The sequence below is a fragment of the Thalassophryne amazonica genome, chromosome 5 (assembly GCF_902500255.1).
Source record: "Thalassophryne amazonica chromosome 5, fThaAma1.1, whole genome shotgun sequence".
Taxonomy (NCBI): domain Eukaryota; kingdom Metazoa; phylum Chordata; class Actinopteri; order Batrachoidiformes; family Batrachoididae; genus Thalassophryne; species Thalassophryne amazonica.
The window spans coordinates 9,092,339-9,104,785 of record NC_047107.1 but is presented as its reverse complement, the minus strand read 5'-3'; the positions used below and the strand labels follow the sequence as shown (position 1 = coordinate 9,104,785).

General features: G+C 42.7%; 1 protein-coding gene across 2 annotated transcripts in view; it reads right to left on the bottom strand.

Moving 5' to 3' along the window:
- Positions 1–12,186, bottom strand: part of crybb2 (crystallin, beta B2) — a 49,371-nt gene extending 37,185 nt beyond the window's left edge. For both annotated transcript variants that reach the window (XR_004560613.1, XM_034169710.1), the window contains exons 1-3: positions 12,106–12,186; positions 11,830–11,917; positions 8,405–8,523 (exon numbers count right to left, since the gene is read on the bottom strand). Coding sequence is in view for 1 of the 2 variants with exons in the window: in XM_034169710.1 (XP_034025601.1) it covers positions 8,405–8,523; positions 11,830–11,892 (182 nt within the window). In the remaining variant the exon portion in view is untranslated. The remainder of the gene's footprint in view (positions 1–8,404; positions 8,524–11,829; positions 11,918–12,105) is intronic.
- Positions 12,187–12,447: the final 261 nt, after the last annotated feature.

Below are 12,447 nucleotides of genomic sequence, written 5' to 3'. Positions count from 1 at the left end.
AACAACATCAAGGACAAGAACAACATCAGCGACAGGAACAAAAGGTACAACATCAGGGACAGAAGCAACATCAAGGACAACATCGGGGACAGGAACAACATCAAGGACAAGGACAACATCAAAGACAGGAACAACAGGTACAACATCAGGGACAGGAACATCATCAAGGACAACATCAGGGACGAGAACATTGGGAACAGCATCATGGACAAGAACATCAGTGACAGGAACAACATCAAGCACGAGAACAACATCAAGCACAAGAACAACAGGAACAATATCAGAAACAGGAACAATAACAAGGACAGGGACAGCAGGAACAGCATCATGGACAAGAACATCAGGGACAGGAACAATATCAAGGACTAAAGGGCTTTCTGCTCTTGCTTGCCTCTACTGGTGGTTGGCTCTCACTGCGGTATTGTATCACTTCCTGTTCCGGAGCACAGCGGTGTTTTTCTGTATCTGTTAGCTGTTTAATCTGCGCAGTTAGATTGATCTACTTATCTAGATTACGATTTGTTTCCCAGTGTAATCTTTACGTGCCTTAACTAAAGCACTCCTTCTGCTGAATCACCTCTAAATTATTTACACATTATTCACTTTGCGTGTTTTTAGGAATCCGCTAGCTTAGCGTAGCTACTAGCTGTTAGCCGATTTAGCATGGCGGCTTCTCCTGTCTCTCCCGCACTTTTCTGCTCTGGGTGTGAAATGTTTAGTTATTCCTCGGCCTCCTTTAGCAGTAACGGTACTTGTAATAAGTGTAGCTTATTTGTAGCTTTGGAGGCCAGGCTGGGCGAATTGGAGACTCGGCTCCGCACCGTGGAAAATTCTACAGCTAGCCAGGCCCCTGTAGTCGGTGCGGACCAAGGTAGCTTAGCCGCCGTTAGTTCCCCCCTGGCAGATCCCGAGCAGTCGGGAAAGCAGGCTGACTGGGTGACTGTGAGGAGGAAGCGTAGCCCTAAACAGAAGCCCCGTGTACACCACCAACCCGTTCACATCTCTAACCGTTTTTCCCCACTCGACGACACACCCGCCGAGGATCAAACTCTGGTTATTGGCGACTCTGTTTTGCGAAATGTGAAGTTAGCAACACCAGCAACCATAGTCACTTGTCTTCCGGGGGCCAGAGCAGGCGACATTGAAGGAAATTTGAAACTGCTGGCTAAGGCTAAGCGTAAATTTGGTAAGATTGTAATTCACGTCAGCAGTAATGACACCCGGTTATGCCAATCGGAGGTCACTAAAATTAACATTAAATCGGTGTGTAACTTTGCAAAAACAATGTCGGACTCTGTAGTTTTCTCTGGGCCCCTCCCCAATCGGACCGGGAGTGACATGTTTAGCCGCATGTTCTCCTTGAATTGCTGGCTGTCTGAGTGGTGTCCAAAAAATGAGGTGGGCTTCATAGATAATTGGCAAAGCTTCTGGGGAAAACCTGGTCTTGTTAGGAGAGACGGCATCCATCCCACTTTGGATGGAGCAGCTCTCATTTCTAGAAATCTGGCCAATTTCTTAAATCCTCCAAACCATGACTATCCAGGGTTGGGACCAGGAAGCAGAGTTGTAGTCTTACACACCTCTCTGCAGCTTCTCTCCCCCTGCCATCCCCTCATTACCCCATCCCCGTAGAGACGGTGCCTGCTCCCAGACTACCAATAACCAGCAAAAATCTATCTAAGCATAAAAATTCAAAAAGAAAAAATAATATAGCACCTTCAACTGCACCACAGACTAAAACAGTTAAATGTCGTCTATTAAACATTAGGTCTCTCTCTTCTAAGTCCCTGTTGGTAAATGATATAATAATTGATCAACATATTGATTTATTCTGCCTTACAGAAACCTGGTTACAGCAGGATGAATATGTTAGTTTAAATGAGTCAACACCCCCGAGTCACACTAACTGTCAGAATGCTCGTAGCACGGGCCGGGGCGGAGGATTAGCAGCAATCTTCCATTCCAGCTTATTAATTAATCAAAAACCCAGACAGAGCTTTAATTCATTTGAAAGCTTGACTCTTAGTCTTGTCCATCCAAATTGGAAGTCCCAAAAACCAGTTTTATTTGTTATTATCTATCGTCCACCTGGTCGTTACTGTGAGTTTCTCTGTGAATTTTCAGACCTTTTGTCTGACTTAGTGCTTAGCTCAGATAAGATAATTATAGTGGGCGATTTTAACATCCACACAGATGCTGAGAATGACAGCCTCAACACTACATTTAATCTATTATTAGACTCTATTGGCTTTGCTCAAAAAGTAAATGAGTCCACCCACCACTTTAATCATATCTTAGATCTTGTTCTGACTTATGGTATGGAAATAGAAGACTTAACAGTATTCCCTGAAAACTCCCTTCTGTCTGATCATTTCTTAATAACATTTACATTTACTCTGATGGACTACCCAGCAGTGGGGAATAAGTTTCATTACAGTAGAAGTCTTTCAGAAAGCGCTGTAACTAGGTTTAAGGATATGATTCCTTCTTTATGTTCTCTAATGACATATACCAACACAGTGCAGAGTAGCTACCTAAACTCCGTAAGTGAGATAGAGTATCTCGTCAATAGTTTTACATCCTCATTGAAGACAACTTTGGATGCTGTAGCTCCTCTGAAAAAGAGAGCTTTAAATCAGAAGTGCCTGACTCCGTGGTATAACTCACAAACTCGTAGCTTAAAGCAGATAACCCGTAAGTTGGAGAGGAAATGGCGTCTCACTAATTTAGAAGATCTTCACTTAGCCTGGAAAAAGAGTCTGTTGCTCTATAAAAAAGCCCTCCGTAAAGCTAGGACATCTTTCTACTCATCACTAATTGAAGAAAATAAGAACAACCCCAGGTTTCTTTTCAGCACTGTAGCCAGGCTGACAAAGACTCAGAGCTCTATTGAGCTGAGTATTCCATTAACTTTAACTAGTAATGACTTCATGACTTTCTTTGCTAACAAAATTTTAACTATTAGAGAAAAAATTACTCATAACCATCCCAAAGACGTATCGTTATCTTTGGCTGCTTTCAGTGATGCCGGTATTTGGTTAGACTCTTTCTCTCCGATTGTTCTGTCTGAGTTATTTTCATTAGGTACTTCATCCAAACCATCAACATGTTTATTAGACCCCATTCCTACCAGGCTGCTCAAGGAAGCCCTACCATTATTTAATGCTTCGATCTTAAATATGATCAATCTATCTTTGTTAGTTGGCTATGTACCACAGGCTTTTAAGGTGGCAGTAATTAAACCATTACTTAAAAAGCCATCACTTGACCCAGCTATCTTAGCTAATTATAGGCCAATCTCCAACCTTCCTTTTCTCTCAAAAATTCTTGAAAGGGTAGTTGTAAAACAGCTAACTGATCATCTGCAGAGGAATGGTCTATTTGAAGAGTTTCAGTCAGGTTTTAGAATTCATCATAGTACAGAACAGCATTAGTGAAGGTTACAAATGATCTTCTTATGGCCTCGGACAGTGGACTCATCTCTGTGCTTGTTCTGTTAGACCTCAGTGCTGCTTTTGATACTGTTGACCATAAAACTTTATTACAGAGATTAGAGCATGCCATAGGTATTAAAGGCACTGCGCTGCGGTGGTTTGAATCATATTTGTCTAATAGATTACAATTTGTTCATGTAAATGGGGAATCTTCTTCACAGACTAAAGTTAATTATGGAGTTCCACAAGGTTCTGTGCTAGGACCAATTTTATTCACTTTATACATGCTTCCCTTAGGCAGTATTATTAGACGGTATTGCTTAAATTTTCATTGTTACGCAGATGATACCCAGTTTTATCTATCCATGAAGCCAGAGGACACACACCAATTAGCTAAACTGCAGGATTGTCTTACAGACATAAAGACATGGATGACCTCTAATTTCCTGCTTTTAAACTCAGATGAAACTGAAGTTACTGTACTTGGCCCCACAAATCTTAGAAACATGGTGTCTACCAGATCCTTACTCTGGATGGCATTACCCTGACCTCTAGTAATACTGTGAGAAATCTTGGAGTCATTTTTGATCAGGATATGTCATTCAAAGCGCATATTAAACAAATATGTAGGACTGCTTTTTTGCATTTACGCAATATCTCTAAAATCAGAAAGGTCTTGTCTCAGAGTGATGCTGAAAAACTAATTCATGCATTTATTTCCTCTAGGCTGGACTATTGTAATTCATTATTATCAGGTTGTCCTAAAAGTTCCCTAAAAAGCCTTCAGTTAATTCAAAATGCTGCAGCTAGAGTACTGACGGGGCCTAGAAGGAGAGAGCATATCTCACCCATATTGGCCTCTCTTCATTGGCTTCCTGTTAATTCTAGAATAGAATTTAAAATTCTTCTTCTTACTTATAAGGTTTTGAATAATCAGGTCCCATCTTATCTTAGGGACCTCGTAGTACCATATCACCCCAATAGAGAGCTTCGCTCTCAGACTGCAGCCTTACTTGTAGTTCCTAGGGTTTGTAAGAGTAGAATGGGAGGCAGAGCCTTCAGCTTTCAGGCTCCTCTCCTGTGGAACCAGCTCCCAATTCAGATCAGGGAGACAGACACCCTCTCTACTTTTAAGATTAGGCTTAAAACTTTCCTTTTTGCTAAAGCTTATAGTTAGGGCTGGATCAGGTGACCCTGAACCATCCCTTAGTTATGCTGCTATAGACGTAGACTGCTGGGGGGTTCCCATGATGCACTGTTTCTTTCTCTTTTTGCTCTGTATGCACCACTCTGCATTTAATCATTAGTGATCGATCTCTGCTCCCCTCCACAGCATGTCTTTTTCCTGGTTCTCTCCCTCAGCCCCAACCAGTCCCAGCAGAAGACTGCCCCTCCCTGAGCCTGGTTCTGCTGGAGGTTTCAATCCTGTTAAAAGGGAGTTTTTCCTTCCCACTGTAGCCACGTGCTTGCTCACAGCGGGTCGTTTTGACCGTTGGGGTTTTACATAATTATTGTATGGCCTTGCCTTACAATATAAAGCGCCTTGGGGCAACTGTTTGTTGTGATTTGGCACTATATAAAAAAATTTATTGATTGATTGACTAGAAAATCAGGAACAACATCAAGGATGAGAACAACATCAGGGACAGGAACAACAGGTAAAACATCAAGGAAGGGAACAACAAGAACAACATTAAGAACAAGAACAACATCAGGGACAGGAACAACAGGTACAACATCAAGGACAACAACAACATCAGAGACAGGAACAACATCAAGGACAAGAATAACATCAGAGACAGGAACAATAGGTACAACATCAAGGACAAGAACATTAGGAACAACATCAGTGACAGGAACAACAGGTACAACATCAAGGACAGGAACATCATCAGGGAAAGAAACAACATCAAGAACAACATCAGGGACAAGAACAACAGGAACAACATCAGGGACAGGAACAACATCAAGGACAAGAACAACAGGAACAACATCAGGGACAGGAACAACATCAAAGACAGGAACAGCAGGAAAAACATCAATGACGAGAACATCAGGAACAGCATCATGGACAAGAACAACATCAGGGACTGGAACAACAGATACAACATCAAAGATGAGAACAACAGGAACAATATCAAGGATGAGAACAACATCAGGGACAGGAACAACATGTACAACATCAAGGACAGGAACAACATCAGGGAAATAAACAACAGCAAGGACGAGAACAACATCAAGGACAAGAACAACAGGAACAACTTGAAGGATGAGAACAACATCAGGGACAGGAACAACAGGTACAACATGAATGATGAGAACAACATCAGGGAAAGAAACAACATCAAGGACGAGAATAACAGGAACAACAACATGGACAAGAACAACATCAGGGGCAGAAACAACAGGTACAACATCAAGGACAGGAACAACATTAACAGGAACAGCAGGAACAACATCAAGGACGAGAACATCAGGAACAACATCAGGAACAGTAACATCAAGGATGAAAACAACATCAGGGACAGGAACAATGTCAAGGAAAACAACAACATCAGGTACAACAACAACAGCAACACCAGGGACAGGAACAACATCAAGGACAGCATTAGGGACAGGAACAACAGGAACATCATCAAGGACAGGAACAACATCAGGTACAGGAGCAAAGTCGAGGTCGAGTGTCATGTCTGAAGTGCTGCACATTTTCAGCCCCTTCATTATTGATTCTTTTGGCAGAATCCCCTGACTGGCTCATACTGCATGACATCACGTCTCTGTTCTACATGTTCACATATTTAAAAATATACTGGTCAGACCAACTTAAATTTTTTTAAAGGGATGATAGCATCATGGATCAAAGATCACCTCCGTCCAGTTTTAAGTGGATTAAAACATTTGTAAATGAATATTTTTAACATCCATCCATCCATTTTCTTCTGCTTTATCTGGAGTTGGGTCGCGGGGGCAGCAGCTCAAGCAAAGCCGCCCAGACCTCCCGATCCACACACACCTCCCCCAGCTCCTCCGGGGGAACCCCAAGGCGTTCCCAAGCCATCCGAGAGATGTAGTCCCTCCAGCGTGTCCTGGGTCTTCCCCGGGGCCTCCTCCCAATGGGATGTGCCCGGAACACCCCTCCAGCGAGGCGTCCAGGGGGCATCTGGAAAAGATGCCCGAGCCACCTCAACTCACTCCTTTCAATGTGGAGGAGCAGCGGCTCGACTCTGAGCTCCTCCCGAGTTTTTAACATACAGTTGTCAATTGTTTGCACACATCTGTTCTTTATGTCTGGGGATGCTTCATCCTGAAACAAAGAAAAAGGCTAATGTGTTCACTCACAGTCACCACTTTGACTTAAAGTGCAACACAGAACCTGTGGAAAGAACCTGCATTGACTTGTACTGTGTGATGGTTGATCAAGGGTTGATCAGGGGACTCAGACAGCACATACTGCTGCCAAGGTCCAACTGCTTTTCGGTCTTAACTTTGCTCAAGTGCCAGTGGAGCTGTTATTTTACCACAGTACAAAGAGGAGACTTCATGCTCCATGATATGATATAGAGTGGTCCCTCGTTTATCGCAAGAGTTACGTTCTAAAAATAATCCGGAATAGGCGAAATCCGCGAAGTAGTCAGCGTCAGTTTTTACAATTATTATAGATGTTTTAAGGCTGTAAAACCCCTCACTACACACTTTATACACTTTTCTCAAACAGGCATTAACATTTTCTCACTTTTCTCACCTGTGCAAACACTCCCTTTTTTCTTCTGGATGAGAAGATTATAAACAGACACACGCAGAACACAATGCGTGTGCTCTCCCTTCGCCCACTGCCTCCGGGGGTACGGATGTGGGACTCGCAAAGAATCCAAGTCATGGCCCACGAAGCTCTGCGGCTGTGGTTACCGAGACCATGCAGCGGGCGCTGCGGATTTTTCCGCAAGAAGCCTGTCCTTGTGGCTGCCAGAGCGCAACAGCGAGTGTAGTCTCTGGACCTGTTGCCAGAGTTGTCCGCAGCTCCGCACAGCAGGAGGGCGGTGTGAGTGGCCCGCTGTGGCGTTTACCGAGCCCGCAGACTCAGTAAGCGCATCGGAGGCAGTGAGAGCAATCGCGGTGATGCTGACCGGTGCCACGACCAGCCATCCCGATAAGGACGCAGAACACAATGTGCTGTAAAAAAAAAAAAAAGAAGCATGCAAAATTACGGTAAAAAAAAAATCTGCGAAACTGCGAGGCCGCGAAAGGTGAACCGCGTTATAGCGAGAGACCATTGTATATCATAATGCACCTATCATGATTCATTGCGTATCACGATACATAATTACGTCACTGCTCACACTAATGTCAAAAGTCATCTGTGGTGAATGTTTGAAGAAACTATTTTGAACTAAAATTGTCATCATTCATGTTATGCATTTCCTATTTGTATGTTTTATAAATCATTTATGATTCTGATTGTGATTTGTTATTTCTTCTGTGCAGCAGTTAACTTTTTATGGTATTAAAAAAAACATGAGTCAATACAGGCTTCATGCAGGATTAACACGATTCATGATGCATCATCACACCTCTACACACACACACACACACACCCCTCCCCCACCCAGCACATACATGCAAACTCCCTGTACTTCCTTCTTTCCTTAATTCCTTCATTCCAATGTGAAACCATCACTAATGTCTACAAGTTTCACACCCGGGCGTCACAGACGGATACAGTTACAGATTCACTCTTGTATCTACGGATTCTTCTTCCAGTGATGGCCTGCTTCTCCCCTGACTGTGTTTTGAAGTCCTCCTGAACACAAGATAACCTTGTTGTCCAATTAAAACAGCCGACAACCTGCCACTCATTTCTGTCACACTGAGTGAAGTGATTTGGACCGAATGTTTGGTCTGCGGGGACAAAAAACGTGCCCACTTCCACTGGCTGTGTAATGTTTGTCTTAGCGTCTGTGGCCCACACTCACGGTCCACACAGCACCAGGATGGAGCCCACTTTCTCCACACCGGCTTCCTGCAGGTTGTTACAGGGACCAGTCAGCTCATGACACCGTCCTTGGAAGTTTTCCTGCTCATAGTTTATCAACTGTGGACAAGCAGAAAATAAAATAAGAACCCTAAAATACTCACACGTGGTATATAATACACATACATGTGCATTTATAATGTTACTGAAGCTCTTTAAAGAGGGGCTAGTTTAAATATAATTCTTATTTTATCTGATAAAACGTACTAAAAACATGCATTTTCCACCCTTCTTATGAGGTTTTTGTTTTTGATCATTAACAAATCAAGTGTTGCCACAGTTACTTTGAAAAAGTAATCCAATTACTGATTACTCCTTGAAAAAGTAACTTAGTTACTTTACTGATTACTCAATTGTAAAAGTAACTAAGTTAGATTACTAGTTACTTTTTTAGTTACTTTTCCCAGCTGCCAACAACACCCCTCTGCCACCTCAACATGACAATGATACCTGTTTTGCCAAAACTCACTTTATAGTCACCCTTTCTTGACTTCAATGAAAATAAATACTTGTTTTATAAAAAGTAAAATAAAGACCTCTCTCTTGACCTCATATTTAACTGTTGACAGCACTGTAACAGTAAAACTTGCAATTTCAAACCTACATTGTTTATAAATGTAACTATTAAATTCTAACATTTTTCTAACATTTAAATTCTCTCAACATTTTACTTGTCGAAATTATTATTTTAAGCAATATTAGTAGTTGTAGTAAAAAACGGCTTCAAAACTGGACCTTTAATCTAGGGGTGTTGTGAGGGCGTGGGGCACATCCTTGCCCCACGCCCCCATTCCATCTGGATTTGCCCCTGCTTTGGCGTTTGCGCACAAAGAATGGATAACATTTATTTATGCAGAAAACATGTCCAGATTTACAGGTAAGAAAGTTTTATTGCATTTTCACATCATGTGGTCCTCAGAAAGAGAGTTTAGGTGCATTTGAGTGGAACATAGTGTTAGTTGTTGACGCGTCGCGGAGGATCAGCTGTTTTAAGCGAGCAGATACAGAGTGGCTCAGCTCAGAATTCTAAATAAAGGAGGAAAAAAAGTATAAAAATGTCTTTGTAAAGCTCAGTGCAGGTGTGCTGATCACCGCGCTTTAAGAGGTGAGGACGAGTCGAGCAGCTGCAAAAAACCGTGGATGAAAAAGCTCATCACTGTAAATCAATAAACTAAAAAGATTATACAGTGGGGCAAAAAAGTATTTAGTCAGTCCCTGATTGTGCAAGTTCTACTTAGAAAGATAATAGAGATCTGTAGTTTTCATCATTGGTACACTTCATGAGAGACAAAACGAGAAAAAAAAAATCCAGGAAATCACATTGTAGGATTTTTAAAGAATTTATTTGTAAATTATGGTGGAAAATAAGTATTTGGTCAATAACAAAAGTTCAACTTAATACTTTGTAACATAATCTTTGTTGGCAATGACAGAGGTCAAACGTTTAAGTCTTCACCAGGTTTGCACACACTGTAGCTGGTATTTTGGCCCATTCCTCCATGCAGATCTCCTCTAGAGCAGTGATGTTTTGGGGCTGTCGCTGGGCAACATGGACTTTCAACTCCCTCCACAAATTTTCTATGGGATTTGCATCTGGAGACTGGCTAGACCACTCCAGGACATTGAAATGCTTTTTATGGAGCCACTCCTTCATTGCCTGAGCGGTGTGTTTGGGATCATTGTCATGCTGGAAGACCCAGCCACGTTGCATCTTCAATGCTCTCACTGATGGAAGGAGGTTTTGGCTTAAAGTCTCACGATACATGGCCACGTTCATTCTTCCTTTAACACGGATCAGTCGTCCTGTCCCCTTTGCAGAAAAACAGCCCCAAAGCATGATGTTTCCACCCCCATGCTTCACAGTAGATATGGTGTTCTTGTAATGCAACTCAGCATTTGTCTTCCTCCAAACATGACGAGTTGAGTTTTTACCAAAATGTTTTATTTTGGTTTCACTGACCACATGATATTCTCTCAATCCTCTTCTGGATCATCCATATGCTCTCTGGCAAGCTTCAGACAGGCCTGGACATGTACTGGCTTAAGCAGGGGGACACGCCTGGCACTGCAGGATTTGAGTCCCTCTCTGTGTAGTGTGTAGCCTTTGTTACTTTGGTCCCAGCTCTCTGCAGGTCATTCATCAGGTCCCTCTGTGTAGTTCTGGGATTTTTGTTCACCATCATTTTGACCCCACGGGATGACATCTTGCGTGGAACCCCTGATCGAGGGAGATTATCAATGGTCTTGTATATCTTCCATTTTCTTACAACTGCTCCCACAGTTGCTTTATTCACACCAACCTGCTTAACTATTGTAGATTCACTCTAAACCAGCCTGGTCCACATCTACAATTTTCTTCCTGGTGTCCTTCAACAGCTCTTTGATCTTGGTCATGGTTGAGTTTGGAGTCTGACTCTTTGAGGCTGTGGACAGGTGTCTTTTATACAGATAAGTTCAAACAGATGCCATTAATACAGGTAACAGGTGGAGGACAGAAGAGCTTCTTGAAGAAGTTACAGGTCTGTGAGAGCCAGAAATCTTGCTTGTTTGTGGGTGAACAAATACTTATTTTCCACCACAATTTACAAATAAATTCTTTAAAAAATCCTACAATGTGATTTCCTGGATTTTGTTTTCTCATTTTGTCTCTCATAGTTGAAATATACCTATGATGAAAATTACAGACCTCTCTCATCTTTCTAAGTAGGAGAACTTGCACAATCAGGGGCTGATTAAATACTTTTTCACCCCACTGTAAAGAACGCATCTGATTGGTCAGAAATTTTATGCCGAATGTGTCTGGGGACCAAGCTCCTGTTTATATTCGGCGCTGAGGGACACGACTGCCAGTCCAATAGCCCTGCAGTTTTACCTTTTTTTGTGTGTGTTTTTATATTTTTTCCTATCCCTTCTACTTTTCTGCTCTTCTCACGAAGACATTGTGTGCTTTATACTTATCCCATGGATAAGCTGCTAGCCGTTAGCCTGTGGCCATACTGTCTACCGATAGTCCTGCACTGTTCTGCCTCTGATACACACCTTTGCTGCAAACACATTACCTGAGTTTTTCCTCATTGTCTTGAATTTGTACATCTGGTATGATGCATCTCTGTGCACTGACTTACTGCTTGTACCTTGGATAATTCTTCTGCTGCTCACTTGGAAAGATGTTTGCCTGCTGGGCTGGATACCCATGTACCAAGCCAGTTGCCTGCTGTGTTAACAGTGCCAAATGTGTCTCTGGGACAATAAACCTGCTATATGCCTACATTCCATTGCGGTTCTCTGTGCAGGGGTCCTCTGTGCTCAGTCTGTTTCAGTTTGCTTGATTTTGTAAAGAGTCAGTCTGCTTGCATGTCCTTGTACCTTAAACGCACTGGTGCCTGCCTGCTGCTGCTTGGTTACAGACTTCTGGTGGTCCGACGCCATAGTGAACCATTCGGTGAGGGTGAAAACTAAAGAACACAAAGATGACACTCTAAACACATCCTACATGTAATGTTAATGCTAATGTGTTATGCCCCCTATATCCAAAATGACAATAATGCAATGTGGGATAACATTAGCAGAAGTCAAACTGAAAAGACTTTGGAAAAACTGTCAAAGAACATAAAATCAACAACAATGGACATGAAGTCTTACCGGTACCTGCATGTGCCAGTGTGCTTGGGGTGGAATGTTGAGCTCAATATATAGTGGACAGCCGGGGGTGGAAACTCCACCAACAGTCCACAGAGTCAGAGCCAGCATGCAGAGTGGCCCGCCATAGGCCCAGCGCGCAGAACTGACGGCTCACTGTACAGCCTCCCCCCACCCCGACGGTCACAATCCCACAAAGTTATTTCATTAGTTGTCAGTTTTGTCCAGCCAGTCATTGTTTGATATCCACATGATTCAGCACCAACAGTGCCAAGAGGTTCACATGTCCAATCAGCCGGTGAGCCATCAGAGACACAGCAAGGCACCAATGCGTTGCGTTGCAAG